Source organism: Anneissia japonica, unplaced genomic scaffold (assembly GCF_011630105.1).
Source record: "Anneissia japonica isolate Jap-2015-1 unplaced genomic scaffold, ASM1163010v1 scaffold287800_len1627635_cov199, whole genome shotgun sequence".
Classification (NCBI taxonomy): domain Eukaryota; kingdom Metazoa; phylum Echinodermata; class Crinoidea; order Comatulida; family Comatulidae; genus Anneissia; species Anneissia japonica.
The window spans coordinates 1,574,152-1,601,254 of NW_022731299.1; the positions used below are offsets into that span (position 1 = coordinate 1,574,152).

General features: G+C 33.6%; 1 protein-coding gene across 2 annotated transcripts in view; it reads left to right on the forward strand.

Annotated features, from left to right (window-relative positions):
* Positions 1–22,836, forward strand: part of LOC117115329 (E3 ubiquitin-protein ligase TRIM69-like) — a 44,750-nt gene extending 21,914 nt beyond the window's left edge. The window contains exons 12-13 of one of the 2 annotated variants that reach the window (XM_033259076.1): positions 10,442–10,475; positions 22,477–22,836. In XM_033259076.1, the coding sequence (XP_033114967.1) occupies positions 10,442–10,475; positions 22,477–22,542 (100 nt within the window). In that variant the 3' untranslated portion in view covers positions 22,543–22,836. Of the gene's footprint in view, positions 1–10,441; positions 10,476–10,660; positions 17,234–22,476 lie in introns of those variants that run through there. The other variant, XM_033259077.1, reaches the window with a different exon arrangement.
* Positions 22,837–27,103: the final 4,267 nt, after the last annotated feature.

Below are 27,103 nucleotides of genomic sequence, written 5' to 3' on the forward strand. Positions count from 1 at the left end.
TTCTAAGTAACTCAATTGAATTGAAATTCTTTAGAATTTATTTATTTAATTCTTCTTCCAACAGCGAAAAATTGCCACTTACAGGTGAGAATAAATTACTAAATAAAAACATATAAATTTATATAAAAAAAATATAAGTATAAAAGTACAATATAGAAGATAAAAAGGCTTTAACTGCCACAGCCACGCCAAAGAGAATAACCACCACCCTAAAAAAAAAATGGAACCTGGATGATGTAATTCTGCATCTATTGTGAATAGTCTCCCTTGTGATTTGGGCTTTATTTTTATTATGTAGAGGGTGCCTTTGGAAAGGTTACTCTGTAATTTAACTGCTGAAATTAAAATTATTGCAAAACAGTTGATATGTCCAAAATCAATATTTTGACAAGTAAAATGGAGTATGTATTTGATTCTGATTAAACTTCATTTGGTTGTTTGTGTTGCTGCCAATTTTGTTGCTTGATGATAGATATTGAGGTTATATAAAGGAAGGGGTAATCATCTGTCAGGAGGAGACAAATCCTAAGGAAGTATATGTATTTTTCAGTTGACTTTATCTGAAACAACATTGCATTAGTCATGTACAGTATATAGTAATTTTTGTAATTTTGAGAATGTACTGTGGTATACATCAACCAAAAAAGGAGCCAACTGACATCTTTAAGTAAATGATTGTAAGGTTGATGAAAGATCTGTCAGTTTAATATGCAGACATGCCAGCCACTCTGATTTTGGCAGGGTTACTCTGATTATTTACATGTAAGCAAAACTCGACATTTCGATTTGGGGTCGAAAATCTCTGCTTTTTATGCATTATGTTATAGCTGACTGAAAAAAATTATGCATTTCCAAATAATAAAATCCTATGATTTAGATAAGAACAAGACCAGTTAATTACATCCTGGACAGTGCTCTGAACTGTATATGAAAAAGTAATTTGTGCTTCATAGTCTTGATTTAGAAGAAAAACCAATTTTATTGACCAAATCAAAGATAATAAATAGCAGAAAATAGAGCAGCTTTCCAATATAGTGGAACATCCGTTCAAAATGCATTGTGGCTACATGGAGAGCAATTTTACCTCATCCACGTGGCGGCGCTATCCATCAATAAAAAGGCGCTGCTCAGGTTTGTTTGTTTCCTGTAGTTTCTCCACTTAGTCCAATGGTCAAAATTTACCCTGCTCTCAGGAGGGCGGATGTTCCATCACCTTTAATGTAAATACACGGAACAGCTCATTCTTCTGCTATTTAAGTTCTTTGGCCAAACCAGTGTTGCACTGCACTCTGAACTCTATACGAAAAAGTAATTAGTGCTCCACTGTCTACTGATTTTGAAAAAATAAAAAAAGTTGGTACCATATAGGAAAAAATTTAACATACTCCACTGACATTGCAAAAACTCAGGACTCAAAAGGTTTTCAGACTCCTCTTTTTGGCCTTGTAAGGTTGGTAAGTCTGTACACTGTCTAGAAATGTATCCTCTATTGAGTGAGAGGGAGAAAAAGAGGAATACTATATTAAGTGTAAATCTTTAGCTCTATTTATGGTGTAAGAATCTCTGCTGGCTAAATTTATATTAAAAGCTTATATCCTTTCATGTGGGAAAACCTAAAAAAACAAAAATTAGCTTTTATTCAATGGAAATTGTATCGTGTGTCCTTGTTGATTTTATCAGGGAGATGTAAAATCACTTGACAGTGGAGGACATCCAGGCAAGTTAGCAGCCTTTCTCTTCAACTTATTCAGACTTTACTATGGGATGGTATTTATAAATGATGTATTTCTCGCTTGAAACTACAAAAATATATTACAATAATATGAAAATTCTCCTAAGAGGTTAGTTATTAAGACACTGCCCTCGATCAAAATTAATCAAGTCTGAAAGCTTTCGTTATACTCTATTTATTACAAAGAGGTCTGTGATATGTTACTCAGTGATATCAGTTACTGCTAAATATAATCATGAAAGCATTTTCTGACAATTCTGTAGCTAGAATTAAAAGTATTTAAAATTTGTAAATTATCAAATTATAATCAAAATCACATGCTACTCTAGAATAGAGTGGCATTGGAATTATTTCACTAAAGAACATTGGAATTGAATAATTAAAATACCTGATTAGCAAGTGTTAATGAAGGGTGCATCAGCAGTTATTTAGCTAGGGTATCAGGGTCCCTTTCAAAAGTCAGGACTGGAACTACTCAACCTTATACTTAACTAAAATGCACTTGCTAAAAAGGCATGAATATGCAAAAATATTTTTTTTTAATTCAATTTTTTCATAGAAAAGTAACAATCTGAATCAGTTTCAAATGCATTTTTCATGGCTTTGCATTTGTTGTCGCTGGATATATCGTAGTAAAAATTTGTAAAACTCAAAATGATTAAAAGCTGCTGTTTGATAATCCTTGGCCCATTGACCGGAGATAGAACAATAATTGAAATCAATGTCGAATTAGTTTGGTTTTGCACATCTATGCTGAAAATAAATGTCTACAGTACAAATGGCATGTTCTTGGCAACTCCTGGATGCTGCTTTTACATTTATCAAATTGCAGGCCCTGCTTCAATATAAGGGAAGCTTTTGAATTGCATGACAACGTACGCTAGAACAGATTCACTCATCCACAAACCTCCTACCAGTAAGATAAAATATTAATTTTTACATTTCCCTGCACCTACATTCTCTGTTCAACATTGATTCTTGTCAAACTACATCCCAGAATCTAGGTGATGAGAACTTAACTTTGTCACATGCACAGATGACTTCTTAGTGATGTCATTACGTCCTAACGTCCCTGTGCAATCGAAAAACTCCCTAATAAACTTCCTGCACCCTCTATTTCTGCATATTACTATGAGTAAGGGAATGAAGGGTCTATAAGTAGACCCTTCAATTTCTATAGATATAATTATCTTTAGTATATTTAACAGATTGTATACCAATTAAGTACTATTTAACTATTTTGTAGTAAATATGAATTTTCAACTCCTGATGCTTTCCTGATTTTAAATGAACTATAATTAAGTTGTCTAGACTTGAGACATTATGGTAGTGATAGGGAGACATGTGTACCTAATGGCAAAGTGCTTTAAATTCCAAGGTCTTTTCATTTGGATTTACATCATGTTTTATTTATTTCACTTTGTAAAGAGACAATGACAGTACAGTAACTACTAGTAGACTTTTTAGCTACCTTTTCCCCTTCACAGACTAAGATTACTTTCATTTTCTCTTGTTTCTGTTGCTAAATCAAGCTCTAGATCTGAGGTAGTTTGTGCAGGAAGGAGGAAATACGAAGTTGTAGGGAGGGACAGAGAGCAAGTATAATAATGGTGAGCCCAGGTCCTCCTGTGGGTTCAGGGTTCGAAGCATGGTGAAAAGTACTTTGAAGCTTCAGAATTTATTTTGTAAGGCAATTTCAATCTTAAGATGTCGGTACATTCATTCATTTAAACCTGATTTTTAATAAAGATTTGTTGTCAATTTCTGGAAATTTTAATAGGACATGTGCCCCCATTTCCCTATAAAACCACCACTGTAGAAATATGAAGGTCTACATACATGTGTGATAGTATGATAGGTCCTATTGTATTTTACCTATTAAACCCCCCACCTTGTAAGTAGACATTAAACCACCTTGACTTATAAGAATGTTTCCCAGACAAACTTTTATCACATTATTGTCTGCAAAAACCTGTATTAGTAATGTGATTAATGGCAGGAATGAGGTGAAGTTGGCTTATTCTTGATTAATTTTATTAAAATCTATTCATACTAATTCTAAAGATGAGGAACCCATATGTGTTACATGGCTGTATTTATTTTAAAAATTAGAAATTAAATGTAATTTGCTGTGATTTATAATTTATATATTTTGTAACTAGCTTGATAATTTGACCTTCCCTTATAGCTGATCTAATTAAGAGGTAAATGATTACAAAGCTTTGAATTTTGAAAGCTTGTTGTTCATGTTATTATTACAACTATAATCGATAATGATATTTACCTTGGAGTTCGTAACTAGAGGATAAATTGTTATTTTTAAAAAAGTTGGTTGTAGCTGTGTTGAGTTAACAAAACTAGAAGTAGTTTTTGTAGGTTATTTATAGTAACAAGATTATTCCCTTGCAGTTCTTCTATTAACACTTTCCTTGGTATAAGCCCCTCCTCCCCTCCCCCCACCTCAGAACACAAAATTGGGCTGGTTTTAGGATGAGTTATTACCCTTAAAAAATTTAAAGTCAATCTTTTTTTTTTTTTAACGTATTTTTAATAATATCACCTGAGCTATTCATTCAGACCTTACCCTTTTGCCTTGAAAAATGCTGGTTGTGTACACTTTTTTATAAGAACACATTTTATAATTTTACTGGTTCATATAAAAAGAAAGTGTAGTCAGACTTAGGGGCGGAGCTTTTCCAGAGGTGGGCTTCTTATAGTCCGGGCAAGAAACAAGTGCAATGATCGTAAACTTCTTTATTATGTAATTAATGTAATTACTGACAATAACAACACACATGCTTAACATTAGCAGTATTTAGCCAAGTTAATAATTATATACTGAATTGAGAAAGCAGAATACAGTAATCATCAGGGTTAGAAGTAGTAATATTTTACAGTTTCATATAGACCCCAGGTCAGTATTTTTGCCGAAAAAATATTGAAAACTGGGTAATAGTTTATCTCACACTGGTCAGTGATATGATATGTATGACCAACAGCTTAATGTCCATCTAGGAACTGGGTCATAGCATACTTGAGTCAAGTAACTTACCTTAATTTACATTCCAGTTATAAGTTTCTAAATCCCAAAAAGTGTAAATATTTTGCAGCAGTTTTTTCCAAATAATATTTGGCAGATATTCAGTTCTGATTATTGAATTATCTGAATAAAAGTTAACAGATAAGTGGCTTTCTTGATAATCATATCAAAATTACCTCATTTTTATTCAAGTATTACCAGACAACTTTGATTTCAAATTAAGGAAACTTAAAGGCTTGCTCCAAATATGTAGATTTAAATCACATTTGCAGATTCAACCTCATTGGAACTGTTAGTACCTTTGTTTTTTTTTCTTTTCTGTAGAGTTAACACCTGGTTGAAGCTTTCTGTGGCAGCACAGTAGGCTTGGAAGTAGACTCCCCTGGGGACTCTGGTTAAGCTGATGTAGAGCAATATATGTTATATTATAAGCTAGCCTGATCTTGACAAGAGGTCTATTTGAAGTCTGGTGGCCCACAGTGGCGCATCAACAAGACTTAATAGCTCCCTTTAGATTTCATGTACATGTTCTTTAAAGCCTAGCCTCTCAAAGAAATTCATGCTTTTACATTTTATTAGAACCTGTAATGTTATACTGAATTTGACTTTGATTCTGCCCTAGTCCGTGGAAAAAGAAAATAAATAAATAAAATAAATATTATTGACGTTCCGGTAATTTCACACGACTACTAAGTACAGGTTTTTGTACAACTTAGTGTGATCAAAGTGATGGGTGCCACTGATCTGAAAGTGAACCCAATAAATCGTAATCGTAGTCATATTGTATTAATTATTTAAATTGATTTTCAGTTAATGTAATTTATTTACTTTATGTAATTTATTTACTTTATTGTGGCCCCTCCAAACAACATCATTAATGTTTAAAGTTAGCCACATTTTCTGTCCACTTGTAAAAGTAAACCTAATTCCAGGTGACAGTGATAAAAATTATGAAATTATCTTCTTCATTTTTAGACACTGGGATAATTATGCATTCACTGTCAGGAATTTTTGTATTTATTATTTAATCCTCATTGGGAAAAAAATTGCAAATTAAAATATGTGGAGATGAAACATTTCCATTTTACACAAATGAAGATAATGCCAGTGTTGATTTATACTGATGTTCTGGCCCTCTATAAAGTTCAAAACATTGTTACTACCTAGATCTTCAGTGATGTTCATTGTGGCAGTATACCTTATGTGAGCTTGAAAATTCAATGCATTTCCAGTGCACTTGTGATTTAGAATACTATGGTGGTAGTGCTGCCCAGTCTTGTTATTTATATTCAGGGGTGGCACCCAGCAGGGGGGCCCCGGGATGGGAAGTCATATTACAGTAGTAGACTCTAAAATCGATTAAGTAAGCCTTTGAAACCCCAAAAATTGTCAAAATTGTTGGGGCGTTCGACCCTGGACCTCTACTGAAACATTTTAAGTGATACTCAACCCACGCCCACTTGCTGTCATCAGTGAAATCTCCCTCTTCGGTTGAATGCACCACAGTCCCACCCCTTTGGAGATGTCGGGCTACCGTTGGGAAAATACAGGCACCACCCCTGTTTATATTTGATTTTGATAATCCTAGTAGGCATGTTTGTTTCATGCCTAACTACTGTATTTACCCTGGTACAATATCAAAATTTTATCAGGCTTCAGAGGAAAATTTTTTAAAGACAAAAATACCATATTTGACGAAAAACTCAGGAGCGGTTATTGAGATACAGATTCTTGAATATTTGAAAACTGGGGGGAAAAGGTTGAAAAAGTGGTTACGCCCCTTTTCCCCCAGTTTTTATATATTCAAAAATCTATCTCATTAAGCGCTTCCGATTTTTTAGTAAAATATGCTTTTTGTGTCTTAAAAAAGTTTCCTTTGGAGCCTGGCTTTAAAGTTTGGTTGACTGAATATTTTTATATCTCAAAATACCTTTTAAATTAAATTTGCTTATTTATTGATTTTTACACATTTTTCTATATTTCAATATTTATCTTTCGATTTTTTATCTTTTTGAAGAATTTTATATTGTAAGTATTTGTGTTTTTCTCATGTAGGGCCTCCACTCAACAGTGATTGGTTTTACTTTTAGAGTGTCCTGTCTCTTTTTTTGTACTTTTGTGATTGTTCTTTGCCGTTTCTGTTTATGTACATTTTAATTGACAAATAAATGAAGTGAAATGACTGCCAGTCAAGAAGTTTATAAATTGTGAGTTTATAATTCAGAAGATGATAGTCTAATATTGAAACTCAGCCACTTCAAAATCTTAGTGACATATAGTATCCTTAATTAGTTTAAAACCAGCAAATTGATTAGTTTAATATCAGCGACAGAGTTAACAACAGGAGTTGTTAGTCTTAACATCAGAGGTTATGTAAGCTGCAACTTCTTGGTGAAATAATCAGATGCATACTGTACCCTAATTTAACACTAATCCTTTGTAGACAGTATAATTCATGGAATTAATCCAATTAATAATTTTTAGCACCCTCTATTTGTGATTCACCGGACTTCAATTTTCAACAGTTGGCTAGGGTACTGTATAGAGTACGAAGAATACTACCCAAAAAATGCTGAGAAAAATGTGACCCAGCTCTGGCAAAACCCACCATTTGTTGGGAAAATTTAAGATTAAGTTTCTTGATATTTTTATATTCAATTCAATTGCATGAATTTTATAAAACAGTGTTTATGAAGGAAATTGGTTCAGTATTATCAAAGTTATGAATATTTAATTTATACGATATCAACCAAATGGGTTTTGAGAAAACAGCTTCCAAAGATTCTAAAATCTATAGTTTATTATTAGGATTTGTGTTTTAGAAATAATTTTAAATTACTTTTCAGTTAGACTTAGTGATTGATATTTTGCAGAAATGTTTTTCAATATAACTTCTTTTATAAACTGTAAAACATGATATTGTTCAAAATTCTGATTCTTGAATGTTTTGGGTGCTAGTATAAAATTAGAAATTGCGACAAACAGAGCCTGTCACAAACAATAATAAAATGAAAAGTCATCTTCGCAACCAATTCTATTCTGTAGTAATATAATACTCAAACATTTATAAGGCACCAATTCCAAGAATAATCAAAGGCACGAGCGTTATTACCCTTGGTCACTGGATAACCTACATTGGCAAACCAGCACAAAAGTGCAATTTCCTCTTCTCCCTGGGGATGTCCCTAGTCGTTCGCTACCCATTTATACTCCTGGGTAGAGAGAGGCAAACGTAGATAAAGTGCCTTGCCCAAGGACACAAGCAACTTGCACAGCAAGAGTTTCGAACCCCTGACCTCAAGGTTGGAGTCCAAGCCACAATCGATGTGCCAACCACTTCTAGATAGTAGCTGTCGACTCTATTTAGCATCTTTCAAATCAAGAGTTCCTCATTTAATTTGATGATACAAGTCAAAGGTTGTCTGTACTAAAGTTAAAGATGTCTGTCCTTGATGAAGCCATTTTGGCGACTTTCCTTTCGTTGTCGTTCTCTTATCTTCACATCCTCATGATGAGTGATAATATCCAATGACAGTTTGGCGATACTTCGCTGTCTTGTCTTTACTGACCTAGTTGTGATCTATCATGTGAAACGGAAGGGCTGGGATAAGTGTGATATCTTTTATTTCAAGAAAGTTGACTGGAGGTGCTAAAAGATCTGCTCCAATTCCTCTTAAAATTATATGGATCATTTAACAATTTTACAACATCTAGTCTTGGGCCTCATATAATTTGACACATTCTACAAAAAAGAAAAATTAATCATGCATTTATTTGGACATTTTTTGATAAAGACAATGTACAGTAGGCCTACAGATTAATTGTTGATTATTCTTTATTTTATTGTATTCCATGTGACTAGAGATAAGTACAGTATATTGATATTATTTTATTCAAACGTATAGTATTCTGTCTAGATTGTGTCTTAATATTTAGAATAGATACTGTACTTCAAATTAATTTATTGCATTGTTTATATTTTTATTAAATGTAACTGTGATAATAATAGATTCTTCTAATTGATTCTTGATACTTATCCACTGAAAATAATTTCTTGCTGAAGTTATTATTTTATCTCTTCCTGAAAAAAGCTAGTAAAGTTAGTATCAACAAAACTCCGTGCTCTACACTGTTGTACATTCAACACACAAGTACAGATATACACGCACATGCCATGCTGTTGATAGTTTTCCCCACCTCCCCATGGACTTGTTACAGGTTGACTGCATGGCAATCACTCTGAGTTTTGCAGTGAAAATGACCGTCCACTCTTGAGAAAACCGCTATGAGTAATGACTTCCTATGGATATAATTCTTGAAATAAAGTTTAAAGCAGGATTCCCAAATGTCATAATATTAGAGACTTCAAATTCATCCTTTTTGTCTGATTTACAACATAAACATCCTGAAGTATCAATTCTTTGAGTGGATGGACATAACCTTATTTATCTAAGTGTGACAGCTAACTGTTCGGATGCACTGTACACGTAACTATTGTGTATTGGGACAGTCACTTTAATATGCCTGGATTATCCACTTAATAAAAATCATCTTTCTATAATCCTCTTGATGATCAAATCTCCTGTAAGTTTAATCATTTTTGAAATATTTAAGGATGTTGAATTTTCTTTGCCTGAAAAGCAAGTACTTGTTTTGCTCACTTTAATCTTTTGTTCGATGTGTTTGTTTCTTTTTGTTGATGGATTTGGATTCTCATGCGTGATTTAAAATTAATTGGTTCCAGGACATGGTTGATGAAATACAATTACAATGTGAAATGTCAAAATTACTTAAGTATTTTGAAAGGTAACTTCGCATTTCATATTAATCCTTTTGTTTACAAAACTTGTTCATAGCTAGCTTCTGAAAAGTAAAAGAATTATAATGGTTATTTGGGACATTGGTATGTACATATATATCTGTCTCTTATACACATCTAGATGTGTATAAGAGACAGGCACAGACTTAATGATGATGATGACGATGACGATGATCAGAGTGGAGCTCTGCAATTTTTTTCCTTATCTATCATTTATCAGGCATTATATTTTTTTTTTGTCCAAACTTATGGCTCTAAAAAAAATTTTGAGAGGAGTGTCCAACAAATCTGTTGATATACTGTTTGAACCAAGAAGCCATCTAGTAGGCTATGGTTACACATTCCCAGAGTAGAATAACTTTGATAATGAGTTAAGAAGCGATTTTATGGTTCAGGAATGGTAAAAATTGTGTTTTTTCTAGACCACAATATTTTGAACTGCAACCACAATAACTTCGGTTGACTTACTAAATTTAAGAGTATTGTCAAAGCTACAGTTTTCACATTTTGAATGCGAACAAAAAATTTAAACTTATTTGAAATGGTATTGGTCTTCGGATTTCCTAAAGAAAAAAACAGTCATACTGTGTGTTAATAAGAATAATTGGTGAAAAAATACTTTCAACATAATACAATAGATGATTTTAGAGTATGAAAGTATGCCAAAGAAACATCAATTGACCTATTTTATAAAAAATGAGTCACCCATTTTAACATTTAAAAAGTTCTAAATATTGCCTCTCCTCAGATTTTTATCTCTTGAATTTGAACCAGTTAGTTAACGAACCTTCAACAGTTTAACGGAAACTATACTACTGATCCCTGACGCTGATTATTATTTATTTTTCAGGGCATGTTGTTACTGCTTAAAGAAATCCACTATAGTAAGTATTACTTTTTGAGCTTCTCAATTTTTGTTATATTTTTTTTTATCACTGGGGACTCCTTCTGAAACAAGCATCCCAGCTTAAAGAGTTAACCTCTACTATGCCATTTTTAGTTATATTAAGTCATTCTTAAGCTTTAATTTTTTCGTTTTCGTTAATGTAGTTTTTTCTTGATATGATAGAAAGGAAGGATAAATTTCAATTTGTTGGAAGAATACATTTGATGGATTTTGGTTTGGCTTGGATGGATGGATGGATTTATTCGGTGTAAACACCAAGGATAACCCACGAAAGTCTACAGAAGACTTATTTCCAGTGGTGTCCTTCTGGTGGTACACCGGGAGACAATCCCCTACTCTTTTCCAAATAACGTACTGCATTCTTTAATGTGCACACGTGCTATAAAGTATACAGGACGCACAGCTTAAACTTATCATCCAAAAGACGGTGCGCTATCTTAACTTGCATTTCAGCCCTCAACTGATACACAAGGAGAGCAGCGATGGGAATTGAACCGGGGACCTAGAGCACTTCACGGTTCAGCGCACACACAGTGGCTACCAACAGTTTAGCCGACTGAGCTAAGCTCCTCTCTTTTGATTTAAAGATGTTATTATGCAAGATAAGGGAATAAAGATTTTATTTCGTCTACACACAGTCAAAGCTTTTATCATCAAAATGTGTTTATCTCTCAAAGGCCAAAAATTGAGATTACTATACAGAGTTATTAAATACAGAAATAAACTTTAAATTTAAAATCAATTACTTTTGCTTTAATATCTTTTTTTTTTATAGTCATGTCACTAATTTCTAATTATGCCTTAGTAATATGAGTAATTTTACCATGTCTTAACAATATCTTATATACCAATTATTTAAATACATTAAATTATTAAAAGATAATTGGCATATCAGACAAGTAGGCCAAATTTAGTTAGTGCTTATTGGTTTTCAATACAAACTTCTACCAACATGAACATGGATAAGACTGTGTCTTTTAAGACAATTTAAAAATTTAAAAATTCAATTTAAAAATTGCTACTGGGTCATGTACCAAAAAGTGCTTTGACCGTTTAATACATTTGAAAATTAAAGTATTCATTTGGTTCCTTTCATCCAATTCTCCCTTAATTTAAACATGTTTTCTTGTATTTTATTTTTTATTCATTATTTACCTTTCCTGACGAATATGTACCACCTGTTGATGACTCTGTGCCATTATTATTTTATAATCTATCATATTTTTTTTTCAAATTTTTTTTTATCTGTAACCCCTCATATACATTTCTGTAACAGTTCGATAACTGAAAAGGCTTGTTATGAAAACATGTGCTTGTGCTTGTCAAAGAGGATCGGTATAATACAATTTGAGGTTATGAAAAATTATGCTAAAGGGTCATATATTCATAACCTTAGCCGCAATATATGTAAAAAAAATTAAGAAGTGACAGTCAATGATGAATCCCATTAGGACCATGTCATATTGTGTACAAAATTCAGCCAATAGGAGCATCTATATGCTGAACATTGTTTAGTGAAACATTTGACATGGTAATTAAATGTAATGATATGTAGCATATAATTCACTATGCCATCTTCTGAGAGTGTAGTCTACCCTAGTGGCTCAACTTTTAAGTCAATGATTTTTAACACATATTTTGATGGTTATATTTTTAGTATTGCCATATGATTAAACTATGAGTCATTATCCTTCACATTTCCCTTTCTCATCTCTCCTCATTCTCTTGTTATGACCTTCTCCCTTTCTCCTAATTACTCTTTTCTCTGTCCTCCCATTTGTTATTGGTTTGTTATCACCTCCATTTTCTAATTATAATATTAATATTATAAAAAGTTTAATAACATAAGGGCTATAGCATTTCACATTGTGTATGTCCATATTGTAAGGTAAATAAATCTATTAAAATTATGCAATGATGCCTCCGAGAATAATTTATATTACACTGTACAAAACAAGCTGTGATTGTTTAATTAAAAATTTTAATTGAAAACAAACAATACAAACATATTTTCAAAGCATTATTTAATTTTCATCACAAATTTTCAATGTTCACCATTCTGTAATTAGTGAGCCGAATATTATATTTAATATTATTATTAGTGAAGTTTGGTTTTGATAAAGCCTTTAGAATCCGGAAACAGCTGTCAAAGTGCTTGCTTTTACCTACGGTCAGTAGTTCCAAATTGGCAAACATGGGTAATGTGCTACCTTCACTTTTCTCTGGGGATCATTCGTACAGTTCAATGCAAAATAAAGAGCAATTCATTCAGTACCATAACATCCTACTGGAAAACTATTCTGGGTTGAGAAAAAAAAAAACACAGAAAAAAGTGCATTGCCCAAGGACACCAGCAAAAGAAATAGTAAAGTAAACAATTTCTTTGAAAAATAGTGAAAACTGAATTGTTTAGCAACTCCCTGGTTTTAGTCAGTGTATCTCAGCAAGTTGATAACTTTTTATTTATTTTTAATGACCAATTCAGTGTTATTTAGAAACTTATTACTGTAGTATTATATTGGAAAAATACACCCTTTTTAAAGATTTTACAATATAAAAATGTACTTTGATTTGACCTTTCTTATAGAGGTAGGTCTGTAATGGCATGGGACAAGCTTTTCTTGACAAAATCTTGAATGTAATGATTTGTAAATTCAGTGGCTTAATTACTTTAACTCTTAAGCTGTGACACAGGACAGATCTGAAAACTGAAATCTAAATGTCATTTCAAAGCCTGCACCTTAATTATTATAACTTAGTGTAATCTGTACGTGTGTTCCTGGAGGGGTTACCCAGAGAGGTTGAAAGGGTAGATTTGCAAATTGCAAAATGTAACCCATGATTTGAGGTATTTCAGGCAGAAAGCAGGATGATATATTGTCAAAAACACTTCAGAGTGAAAATACTTGGGATAAGTAATACCACAGTTTTGAGAACACTATATAAACCTTTATATTGGTTAGCTTTTACTGTTGCTAATTAGGCCTACATTATTCTTATTAAATATTCCTATTATAATTACTTTTTGGTATTAATTTTATTCTTCAAGACCAACCTACTTTAGGCTTGAGTTTAAATTGCCTCCCTGACTTCTGAATTCATGCCTCCATTTCGCAAATATACTAAAATTTATAATACCCTACAAAAAGTCAACAAAAAAAACATGCTTTACATTATTTCTCCTCAGGAATTTTCTTTGTTTTCCATTTTTAATTGGTGTTGTATTTAGGTTCCCAAGAGTATAAGTAAACATTGCCAGTAGGTCCTGATATTTAGAACTGGTTTCCAGGTTGTTCCCAAGATTTTATTTCTCAATTATGATACCCCATGCTAGTTGCTATGTGATAGGTGTCTGTCTCAAAAGTATTTTATTTCCATAACTTTTCATGATAAAAATAATTTCAGTATGTAAAAATAACAAATATCTAATATATATGAAAATATAGTATCATGAAATCTTAATTGATTTGCATTTTTAATATCACTAGAAAAAAAAATTCTGACAGTTACATGCAAGAACCCTAGGATTATAATGTAGATTGTCACTCCAATAGACATAACATCTAGATATAGACATCATTTAAAATCCAGTTAGCATGTGGAACTCCTAGATATAAAGTATGTTCTTAATCATACAACTAATGACATACAGCTTGTCAATATGTTATGGGGGAAAAAAACCAAAGGTAAACTTAGTCACTGAGTAGCTGTCTGGGATGTACATGTGTCCCCTATGACATTATTATTAGATACTCGCCAGCATTAAACCCAGATTCACAACTATTCAGTTACAAGTCTTGTACCTTATTCAAACTAGCATCACATTGCGATTGGCTGTAGCAATTGTAACACCCAGTCGCATATCACAATCGTGTGTAGAAGCTCACCAATAGTAATCGATATCGCAATTGTTACCCGTTGCAATTGGGTATCTTTATTACTCCAGAATTCCACAGGCACTAATTGGCTGAGGTCAGTTAACATAGGCCTATCCAACGGAAGCCTAGGCCCTAGAACTGTTTCACCTCCCGTTCCAATGTTTTTGTGTTGTTCTGAATGCGCTCGTTGATTGCAATCGGGACTAATAAGTTTTGGATTACTACCAATTACCTCGCAACCTATCGCAATGAAGTGTAGTCTGAATAGGGTGTAAAACTTTACTGCTCAGCCACATTGTCTACAATATCTCACCCAAACATGGATTTTTGGCAACGACTAACCTATAACTGGAAACATTATGTTGTGGTCGTGCTGTCTACCCACCAGTGGGGGTGCCAAAAGGAGTCTTAAGGTTAAGGTTCTCATAAATGATCCAATTTTTTCAACAAGAGGTCCAAAATGTCCTACAGGGGGTCCATACACACCTCAGTCCAATATGGTTGGAGAAACTATTGAATTCACAGAAATTCTTTTTCAAAGCAGTGTTTCCTGATAAAATGATTGGCATCGTCTCCCATGGAGGGTTCAGGGTTCCACTGCATTGCCACTGCTATCCACAAGTCAATACAATTCATATTCATCACGTTTGGCACCTATAGAAAATGACAAATTTTCCTGTCATATTCCAGTTACTGCAGCTGTGACCTTTGTGAATACTCCTTGTTGTTTAATTGAGTCCTAGAAACTTCAGAATCTGGACAAAAGTTCTAAGTGTCTTTGCATGGCCATGCCAATGAACTTAGATGGTTTTCATGTGCCCTTGTTTAGATTTTGAACTTTTATTTCATGGAATGGATTTGAGTCATTTGGGAATTCAATGTTAATAATTAACATCAGTTTAGAACTCATGATTCTATGGTGTTGATTGTATGTTTTTAGAGTATGAAAATGTTGAATTTTGTCTTAAATTTCATACAAATTATTTCCATATTAAAAAAATAAATGTTATGATTTATAATACATAAATAAATGTTATGATTTATAATACAATAATGTGCCCTTGTTTAGATTTTGAAGTTTTATTTCATGGAATGGATTTGAGTCATTTGGGAATTCAATGTTAATAATTAACATCAGTTTAGAACTCATGGTTCTATGGTGTTGATTGTATGTTTTTTAGAGTATGAAAATGTTGAATTTGTCTTAAATTTCATACAAATTATTTCCATATTAAAAAAATTAATGTTATGATTTATAATACATTAATCAACATTTAATGCCTAATTATATTTTGATATCTTTAATTTAGCAATAAAATATTCCACAAAATATCACACTACACATTTAAATCTTGAATGGTCAATACATATTCCTGATTTGTCACTAGTTAATATGGAAATATGGAAAAAATATTGATAGCTACCATGCAGTGGCGAAGCCTGGCGGCCCTTTAGGGCCCCAGTCTCAGGGGGATGGGGCAAAGGCCCTGTGGGTGTTTGGCAGTGAAGCCCCCCCCCCCAGCCGCTCCAGCATTTTTAGCGTTCAATGACACATTTTAATGCCTCTTTTATGCATTTGAATTCTGAGTTTATGTACAGTATTGTGATTTGACATAAAAAGGCATACTTAATTTTAACTCAGATTTGAAAAAAAAAGATTATTCAAATTTGCTGGCGGCTTCTTGAGGCTGCAGGGCCCCTGGCAGCTCATAGCCATTATGCCACAGTTACTATGATTATAACAAATTGCGGATGGCCATTACTGTGACCTACTGTATATAATTGGTCCACATATGTGATTGTGCAGGATACACAGATTCATAATCGGCTTGTGATAATATTGATTTGAACAAAGATTGTAAAAATAAATCTTTGTCACCATTATTCATATTTGACCTGTTTTTTGGCTAGTTTTGATGTCTAATTTTCCTGGGAGTTATAACTGACCCCCCTTCAGGCAGCTTCCATCCGTTGTCCCAGTTTTATTCCCAACTGTTTGGTATGCTCTAGTTGATGTGACTCGCTGTTACGGTCTGGTGAGTGTAAGAGAGTGACAGGTACAGAGGTGCTAAACGAAAAGAGGGTACTTTAATTTGATGCTATAGGGATTGCCTTGAAGTGTCAGGAAAAACATTAGATATTTACACAAGATACATTGATTATTCATTATTGAATTATGTTAGTTAGGAACATCAGATAAGGAATATCATATAATTTAATTGAAGGGGATTTCGGGAGGCCATGAAAGCTAGAGAAAAAAATTGTTTTGATATGTTGTACTGATTTTTCTAAGACAAGTAAAGAGTGTTTGACAAAAACTTACTAAAAAACTGGTGGAAAAGGTGGAAAAATAGTTGTTACGTCCCTTTTTCCTCAGTTTTTAAATATTCAAAACCCTTTTCCAAAAATCAGTTGTACAATTTATTTTCTTCTGGAGCCTGACTTTAATACTTTGAATAACATATTTCAATTTAGTTTTTTAATACCGTAATAAAAATAGCATGATCCAAGTGCAGGGCTATATATCCCCGGGAAGGGTGGTTGACTACTAAAGTTCAGGGTACCATCTTTCTCTGTGGAGGGTGTAGCACCATGAGATGGTGGGATGATGCTAAGGCACAGGTAGTCAAAATGCGGCCCTCAGTGTTAAATCAAAAATTCACTTTGGCCATCAGACCGATTTTATGCCCACCTAAGGTGTGCTAAACATGTGTGCTCAACTTTTAGCAAATTCTTCTGTATTACCTTTTTTCAATTATTGCAGTACTGTATGGTCCAATTGCACAGCTGCACACCTTAATTCACTCCAGGTTTTACTAAATAGACTAGCCAGAATTATTTTGCATGCTGATATTAGAACACCTGTTAATGACCTTATGGATGTAAACCAAAAATAGGAACATAATATTTTTTAATGACATTTAAATGCTTATCAGGCACTGTTCCTGAATAGTTAACTGATTTTTACATTAGATGGACATGTACACTATATAAAACTACACTATTATTATTATTATTATTTATATAATCTATATATTATACAGTATATATATTTTTATGCATTTTTCTTTTAATTTTATTTTGTTATATAATGTAGTTTAACATAATACCCTGGACCTCAGGGAAGAACAGTGTAACAATACTGACTGAGTATCAAGAATAAAGAAAGATTTCTATCTGTCTATAAAGTTATTGGTAGAGTAGTTTGAAAAATTCCCTGGGGCCTAGATTACACAGTAATTTTAGTTGGACTTAACATGGAGGCATGAATACTGATAGGAACTTTACTCGGCAAATAAAATGGATAAATTGTATCCCTGAAAATATCAAGGCCCTCCTGGGGCCTTTTTCTAAGCTGTTTCAGTCAAAATAAAAATATTTTGATATAGTTAATCCAAGGGCTGCATGCCCTTGATGATATTAACATGTTGATGTCTTGTCATCAGATTTATGTTTTGTCTCTTTTTCATGTAGACATGTGGTATTACAGACGCCAACTCAAGTTTGCTAATGTTTAACACTGGTTGTAATCCAAGTTTCAGAGGAAAAAGAATTAGTACTCATATGAAATATATTAATTGATGTTATTCAAGCATCATTTTAATTCATAGGTTTGATTTAGATGTTAAGTGCTGTGTAGAGAGGTGGGTTGTGACTTGGCTAACATCCCAGGTCTTTGGTATGAATGTGATGACTAATGTTGCCATAGAAACAGCCATAAGTGTATGCTACATAAAACGAGCAGTATTGAAATTTTGAATGAAGCACTATCCATCATTCAGATTCAGGCAACCTTATTGCTGAGGTGTGCCCTGAACATGTGTTGTGTTTAAAGATCATGTGAACATGTGATGTAGTAGTAGTAAATTTTTATATTAGTTGTCTCTGAGTAAATGTAGTAGTCAACAAATGATTTAAATGTAGCGGGTGACCACCACTGTAAGTAAGCGAATAGTCACTTAAATTATCGTTGAGGCTCGAGTTCCAGTTATGCGCAGGCTCAGTCGGTAGATGTTAATATATATATAGCCACAAATAAAACAACAGACGCCTCTCTATTATACACTTATTAATGAGTTATTTATTTTCCAATGGGGATTATTGGGGACTTACAATAAAGGGAAACTTAACCAGCCTACCTTAACCTTAACCGTACTCACGTGCCAAATAAAAAATAGAATTCAGAATATAAAGTGAAATCAGCGAAATCCATGAAGTAGGAAAGTTCGAAGAAAAGTTCAGGAACAAAGCCCAACAGCAAATATAGTTACAGATACGCTGTAGCCAAATCGAATAGTGCTGTATTTGCTTCCAGTTTACTTGTCTGGTTTCTGGTGTGGATTACAGAAAACAGTATCGTGATCTTTTAATATTTCGACAACAAAATTGTACAGCCTTTTAGAAAAAAATGCACATTTATCTTGAGTCTATCTGACTATAGGATTATACTTCTGTGTCCTGGAGTTCCGATCAGGATCTCGCAGTGTTTTCTTTTTCTTCTTCTCTGCTGTCTTTTTTTCTTTTCTGGATATTCTAGGTATATGTAGGGGGATCTGGCTCCACCCTACTCATTCAAACGCTCAATTATTATTGGTCCTTTAGCCTCAGACAACACCCAGAGTCGCTGTCCCTTCCCTATTTCCTGTGTCCGGTAATACATCATTTGATGTTGACAAGGTGTTTCCTACACCGAACCACAGGTACGTTATACCTCCATGGTTTGACTATAGGAAATGGAATGTTCAAGGGGTCATTCGCCTACAGGCTAAAACAATATGTTACTTAATATAACTAAAAAAATACAAAAAATATACCCTACTACATAAAGGAGGACATTTAAAATCAGATGTATTGCATTGTCCAGGTTTAGGATGTAGCTTTATACTGAAGTTGATGATTGCCCAACAAGGGCTGTAAAATGTTAATTATAGAATTGAAAGTAAAATGAAAGTAACTCGGTACAGTATTCTTGTTGAAGCAACATCACATAGACATGATAATAGGTCAGTTAGTTATGTTGCCTAAACTGGTGGTAGCCACTGTGTGTACTGAATTGTGGAGATCTTTACAAAACTTGGGGCCCTGGTTCAGTTCCATCCAATGCTCTCCTTGTGTTTCAGCTGGATGGACGAAATGCAAATTTCAATAGAGCACTAGCATCTTTCAGATGAGATATTTATACTGTTGGTCCTATGCGCATGTTAAGAACACAGTAGACTCTTCACTTATGTCATGCAAGGATGAAGCCCTCTTCAGGAAAGAGTAGGTAATTGTCTCCCACCAGAAGTAACCCACTGGAAATACTGTAGGTACCAAGGACTTTTGTGAACCAAAGAAATCTAATCAATCCTTACATAATTTAATATTTCATCCCTTTTTTTTTTTTTTTTTTACATTGCATCTCAGTGGGTTATTTGTTTTTTAAGCGATTGTCATCAAATAATGATGGTCCGTCATTTGCAATGACCATGAGTTAATTTCTAGGACGTGTGCTCAAATCTATAACTAATCTCTCCTAAATTCCCAGTGCAATTCACATGTGCATATAATATTGTAATCGAATTATGTCAGAATTAATAGAATGGATAGACATGCTGAATTTGGTGGTGAGGGTAGAGTGGTAGGACTTAACTGTACTTAATAAATATGATGTGCTTGTTGATTTTCTGACAGATGCAGATTAAGTATGTTGGTTGATGTAATGAGAGGGATTAAAGAGTACCTCTGTTGCATCATAGATGTTTGTCATACTTCCTAAACAATTAGATCTTTACATTCTGTAATTTATTTTGCCTTGTCTTAAAGAATCCCTTCAGCTATTGTTGGTATAATTTTTGTAAATACGCTAATTGAGGATTAAAAAAATGATAAAATTACAAGTACACAGTGGTGTCTCTAAGATATGGTGTGTGTGGAGAAGGTGGGTGAGAAGGCATCTGACCAGGAGATATGGCATTTTCTGGTGGAAGACGGGGTCTAGGTGCTATTTTACCTTTCATTTTATGGTGTAACTAATAGTGGCCAAAGGTGTTGGCCTGTCCGTCAGGGTCAGGAGATTCCACTACATCCGGTGATTCTGCAGGCCCGTAGCCAGGGGTTCCCGAGGGTTTGCCCAAACCCCCTTTTTTAGCAAAGCCCCCTTTGACAAGCAAACCCTTGTGACTTAAGCAATTACATTACTATTATTGTATAGTAGTATTAGAGTATTTCTGGCAGAAAAAAAAAATTACTTTGTTGTTTTTATCATAAATATTGATGTTCAAATTTAAATTTCAGTGTTTTTACTGTGCGTCGTTGACAACTGTCTTCAAATCCTGTGTTGAAAAGAAGTGATCGTTATTACTTTAGAGGCCCTACATACTAGAACTCTCCCTTGTATTGGATAATTATAAAAACGTATTTCATTTTAAACTGCAAGAGGTATTTAACTATAGGCCTATGCCATATACACACTTTAAAAGTTAAAAAAAACTCCAACTTCTGGGACTTCGGCCCCGGCCCCTACTAGGGCTTCGCCACCCTTGACCACACCGGGGCTCTTCGGCAGGCCCCCTTGACCCCATGCCCTGAACCCCTAGGCTGCGGGCCTGTTCCACTGCTATTAAACAAGGGTCTATGAATAACATCCTTTCCTAATTGGCCTCCAGAGACAAATACCCCAGTGCTTTGCAGCACTCAAACAAATAATGTAAATGAATACAATGGGCAATTCCATTATTTTCTTGAGGATCTGCATTTTGACCCATCATGCACAACCTGCTTATTGTTGGTATTCAGGCACAGGGTGGAAGTATGCACTCTGCTGTAGTGTAATATACTTTACTACTATCAGAAGTTGTTTTGACGGTAACTGGAACAAACATGTTTCAACTTCCTATCCTACTATAATTGTCAAAATTCAAGTAGAGGTTATATTTGACACTAAATTATGAAACAAATGTGCTAAGCCTGTGCTAATAATTATTATTAAATATTGACCAAGGTCTCTTAATAATTTGAAGCACATTTTTACATGCTACCAACCAATGTAATCAACTTTATTTCTTTCAAAGTGTGGTTTGTTTTTTTTTTCAAATTTATCAACCACACAAAATCCTGACACTAACAGGATTTTGTTTAAATTAAAAGCAAAGAATTCAACATTTTAATTATCAGTCTTTTAACCTTTTTTTTTTTCAACCTTTATTTTTGAATTATAGAATCATAATAAACAGCTGATACCAGTATAGTGTACATTCAACATCGTGTTACCTTTCTCTTTTAGTATTAATCATTTCAATGCCATAATAAGCAGAGGTAGAATGAATTACATCAGTAGAGGCCTCGAATGTGCTAACAGTAAACATGACTCACAGTGCTCCTTGGTTGGGTATGAGCTAATCTTAGATTAAAGTCTACAGTCAACCAGCTCCGAGGGCCCCCTCCCAGGTGGCATATAACCTGACCTTATACCTCAGACATACATGACTAACGTAGGTCACGTAGAATAGTTCGGGAAAGGACCAAAAAAAAAAATGAAACAGAAACTAAAAGTTTCACACATGTAGCAATCCTATGGGATGCAGTATCTGTACTGCTACGTCTAGTTTCGTAATCTACAGTGACACTAAAATTGACCCACATTTAATCTGAACAATCATTATATACAAGATCATTTTTCACACTAATCTTTAAATGTTTAATGTTTTTAGCTTATTGTTTTATTAATGTTCTCTTGCGACGGCAAAGTGTGGACAGTATCAGATGGGTATCATCATAATGCTTATGTGTGTAATCTACGTTCATCAGGTTATGGTCCTGTATATTGAAAAATTCTTTCATTGAATCAGTGTTATGTAAAATAACATGCAATTTGATTAATTTCATCGGTCACAATTTTTTATTCATTTTTGTTTAGAATCAAATTTGTATATAGTTGGTTGTAGGTTGGTTTTAAAAATACAACTTCTGTACTTTACAGAGTCAAAATTCTCCCTTAAGTTTCCATCATATGTAATTGTGTTGGCGGTATCTTCATTACTTCTGACTGACTTGACCTTTTTTCAGCAATTTAGCTTTTAAATGTTAAAATTTTTACAATTCACTTTTATTTCCTTTCAGTGTTGTCATAAACATACAGCGCATGAAGTTGCAGTCTCGTGTGCAAACCACACGTCTGCACTGTGAAACGAGACAAATGAATGAACTCCCAAACTTGTCTCCGGAAAGGTTGATGTTGTCAATCAAAGAATAAAATCAAATTTAGATTTGGAGCAAAAGAGTTGGATTTTTTGGGTTATTTAGGCAAAACTTTTTTATATACCTTGTTCAGCGAACCCGCTGCCTGCCAAGCCGCCACAAAAAAATGAAAAACTCAAGATTTTTTCTTTATTTTTATTTATGCCCGCTGCTGCCTTGAAATCGACAAAAATAAGATATGTATATTTCTTCCTAATAATATAAATTTAAAGCATTTAAACTTCCCATTACTACACTGTTTGCATTCACCAATAAAGTTTTATTGTTATTTTCTACTCCATCTGTGTGTTTTTGGCAAAACTATTTGCTAAATAAGAAAGCAAAAGTTCATTTTTATTTTTTTCCGCCCTGCTCTGACAATCTTCAAAAAAAATAAGTTCGCGAAACAAGGTATAAAAAAAGTTTTGCCTTAGGAGTACAGTAGGTAGGAATGGAGAAGGGAATGCTCAAATGGAGATCTAAAAGGTAATGCACCCAAAACAAATCTCGTTAAAAAAATCAAATTGTGAAATGGCCGACTCTAGAGCTTAGCTTTGAAGAGGGAATATCCCTAATCATCTTAAATTTTAACTTCAACCCCTACAGCTCCTAGTATCCATTCTTGATTACTATACACATTGTACGATAATACTATTTTTTAGATTGTATAAAACAAAAATTTACATTGAAATTGTGAACAAATATATATAAAAAAACATTTAATAAGTTAATTCAACTTTAAATTCAGTAGCTTGTTTCATATTCCAGAGCTTTTCAGTTGCTGCATATATTTTGATACCTTATTATAGTTTATAAAATATACATTATTTATAATTCTTTTTAGCTCATCCTAAAAATAATTACGGTAGTGAAAATTTTTAGTTTGATTGAAAATATATCTTGAATGTTATATATTGCATTACATGTGGTGTAACATCTTTTGTCTCTCACTGGCCCCAAATCTTGAAAGGAGCTAGGATCTTAGTCAGCATTATGTTTTGTCATTACTGTGGGCCCCAATCATTGGACAGGGGCTCTTAAAAATGAGCATGCACAAAAACATTAAAATAGGTCCTAAAAAACGTCAGAGAGGAAGGGTGTTTTGTCCCATACCATATTAGAGTCCATGTGACCCCCCAGTAACCAAGGTAGTAAGGTCTGAACTTTTATTATGAAAACTTTGTTTTTATTTATAAAAAAAATAGAGTTACAAGATATATTATATTAGTGAAATATACATAGATGTGCAATTTGGGTAATAGGCCCATTTATACAAGTATCTTGATTACATTGTGAAATACATAAACTGAATGTATATTTTACAGTCTTATATGAATCTTTTCGGCAAGTTTATACAAGGGTTCTAGAATAAGTAAATATATCATAACAAGACAGTTATACTATGAACAAATATGCTGTTAAATCAACCCTGTACAGCAGTAAGAAAATATGTTTTATTTTTATTTTAAGGAGAGGAGGAACGCTTTAAGTGCAATTAAACCTTTATCGATTTTGTTATATTTGTAATATAATAATACCTTTATAACAGTGTAGTACATTGAATATTCACAATGGCTTTTTATGGATTGTGTGCCAACTTGTTTTTTATATATAATTTATGTATATGATATCCCATGAATATTCATTTCACTTTTTAAAGGAGTATGTGAATCAAAACATGAATTGTATCATGCTTGCTCTTTACTCAGCAATACCTTAGATTGAAATAAGTAAATAAACAGAATTTCAATTGAAATGTTTTTATGTCATTATTTGATGGAATTAGCATATTGTCATCATCTCCCAATCGTTACAATCCTTTTTAAACCAGAATTGAATAATATACAAATCCCTTTGTGAACATTTTATAGTAATGCTTCTGAACAGTATAAAAATTTAAATTTATTGTTGCCGTGGTCGTCATTATCATCATCATTATCAACATTGTAACAACCATCTAAAGCAGCTCTCATTTAGGCGTTTTGCGTAGTACGTCTTGGTAACAACTCGGCAAACTTCGGACAATTCGGGCAACTTGGAGAGAACTCGATACCTACTGTACCTAGTTTTGAGCTTATTAAGAAACTCGTAACTAGGGTAGTCCTACTGACTCTTGTAAAATTTGTTGGTGGTTTTTTATTGCCGCGTGCGTGGTGCGAGTATCTACGAATTTCTGAAGTGTTTTCCAACATAGCTACGAGTTTTGTACAAGTTCCTCGAGTCAGGAGAATATGAATCTGAATCCCAGTTTTACAATGCAAAAGCAACTTGTACTGTCTAGATTTATTGTGCAACTACCCATGCGCCTGAGCTTTGGAACTGCACACATTTTGGGCATTCGAGTGGTCGGACGATGCATTCTGTCGCAACTATCTGCCTCTAGTTTTAAGTTATGGACTCAAGACTAAATTATGAAGGCTATAATCGGATTGACAACACTTGGGAAATATTCAGCATTTATGCTCAATTTATACAGTGAATTAATCGACGTAGTGGTCATTAATCTAATTAGTGTTTCATTACTTGTATAATTTAATTTTCAAGTAAGATATTGAGCGGCTATGTCTTAACTTTGTAGAAGACTAAGCGCTTCCCGTGGACTTTCGGGTGATGTAGACCGTGACATTGCGTTTTTTTTTTTTGTTTTTTTTTGTTTGCATAATTTGCATAATTTACTGACATTTACGACCCGCTTTTTAATTTGCTCGAACTTAGACATCGGTGTTTGAGCTTTAGAAGTGGCCTATCCTTCCTTAACCACAGTTGCCATTAACACATTTTACCCACACCATAATCAAATAATGTTTTCTATAGACTTGTAGAAAATGATGTCAACACAATTTTACCGTGCTTCATAAAGTTGTAATTATGAGGAAGCGCCACCTTGGGTGTTCAGGACAGCTGCAGTAGGTGTTGAAAGCAACGGAGTTGGTGCTAAGTTTGTAGCTTTCTTCACCTGCACAATGTATCAACATTAATTCTGCAATGTTTGTTGAAACTTTAAAGGGGGATAAAGCCTGTTTTTTAAATGTAGCTCATTCAAACAACCAACCATCCTTATTGTATTTTAATAATGTTATAATTCAAATTCACAATTTATATGATAATGTTTTTATTTTAATAGATTGGATACAGAATAAGTGAGAATTATGGAATGACTAAATATTATCTTAAACGTAGAACCTGGTTTATAATCACTCAAAAATATGTTTTAATAATTGACCCAAAAAATCGTATCCTTCTGTTGGTGACTGTGCCGGTGTGGAATGCCCACGTGACCCACTACGGTAAGTAGGACAGTACTGTATATATCTCAATGTTACCTCTGAATAGGGTTGACGTTACCTCCATTAATTTAATCAAAACTGAAAATCAAATATTTTGACTCTGGCATCTTTCACCACTCCTGCACATTAACCGGCATAATCTCACCTCTTCGTTGCTAACCCCATTTATATGTCGCCGCAAACATGGGCTCGTTTGACAGAGACAACGACTCGAACAGGTGCCCCGACTGCCGTCTCCCATTTGCTGAAATCAACTTAACGTTTTACTTAGTCGGTATCTTAACTTTGAAGTACCACCCACCTGTTATTTGTGAAATGAATTATATTTGCTTTAGTTTCAGTCGAGAGGGTGTACTGTACAGCGGAAATATTCTTATCTTGATCTCATCATCTAGTTCTTTATCTCCATATAGGCCCAGGTTGTTATTGACACGACTTTATCAATTTTAATACACTAGGCCTACTCATCACTCGTCCGGTTATGTTGCTACGTGTTCTTACTTAGTGCAGTAAGTATAGCCATGGTATATCCGATTCATTATTTCCTCTAGAGCATGATAATATACTAATCGAGGTCGCGGATTTAGGCCTATTTGTCAATTTGTTTTGTAATCCTTTAATTTCAGATCTGTATAATTTTCGTTGTTAATAATGTACTGGTAAGTCTACCAACTTATAAATCGGCAGGAGAGTTTTTGTTTGTAACATGTTTTTTTAACATTCCGATGCTGTGAATTATTTGTTTGTTTTTGGATAGGCGAAATCAATTAATTGAAGTGAAGGTTCCCCATAATACTCGCTGTCAGAAGTACGCTACATAACAAGCATGTTTTGAATTGTGTTTTAATGAGAACACATTGCTTAAAAATTAAGAACGAAATAAGAACAAATTGAGACTAAGGTAAAATGTCCAATGAGGTTTTATTCTTTTTTAACTAGAAAAAGCAACTAATCCTATCTGTGCCCCTACCTGTGAGTATGTAATACCCTCTGTAATACAGTACAGTACAATCATATACAACCGTGCAATAATAATTTTTCATGTTTGAAAGGCGTATAAAGTAAGAACAAAATGAGAACATTTGAACCTGAAATCGGCAGAAACAAATATATATATATATATCATATAAGGATAGAATATTATTCATTAAATGATGAAGATGATAATGATGATGGTGATAATAATTATAGTATAAAGATAATAATGATGCTGTAGCTGTCTC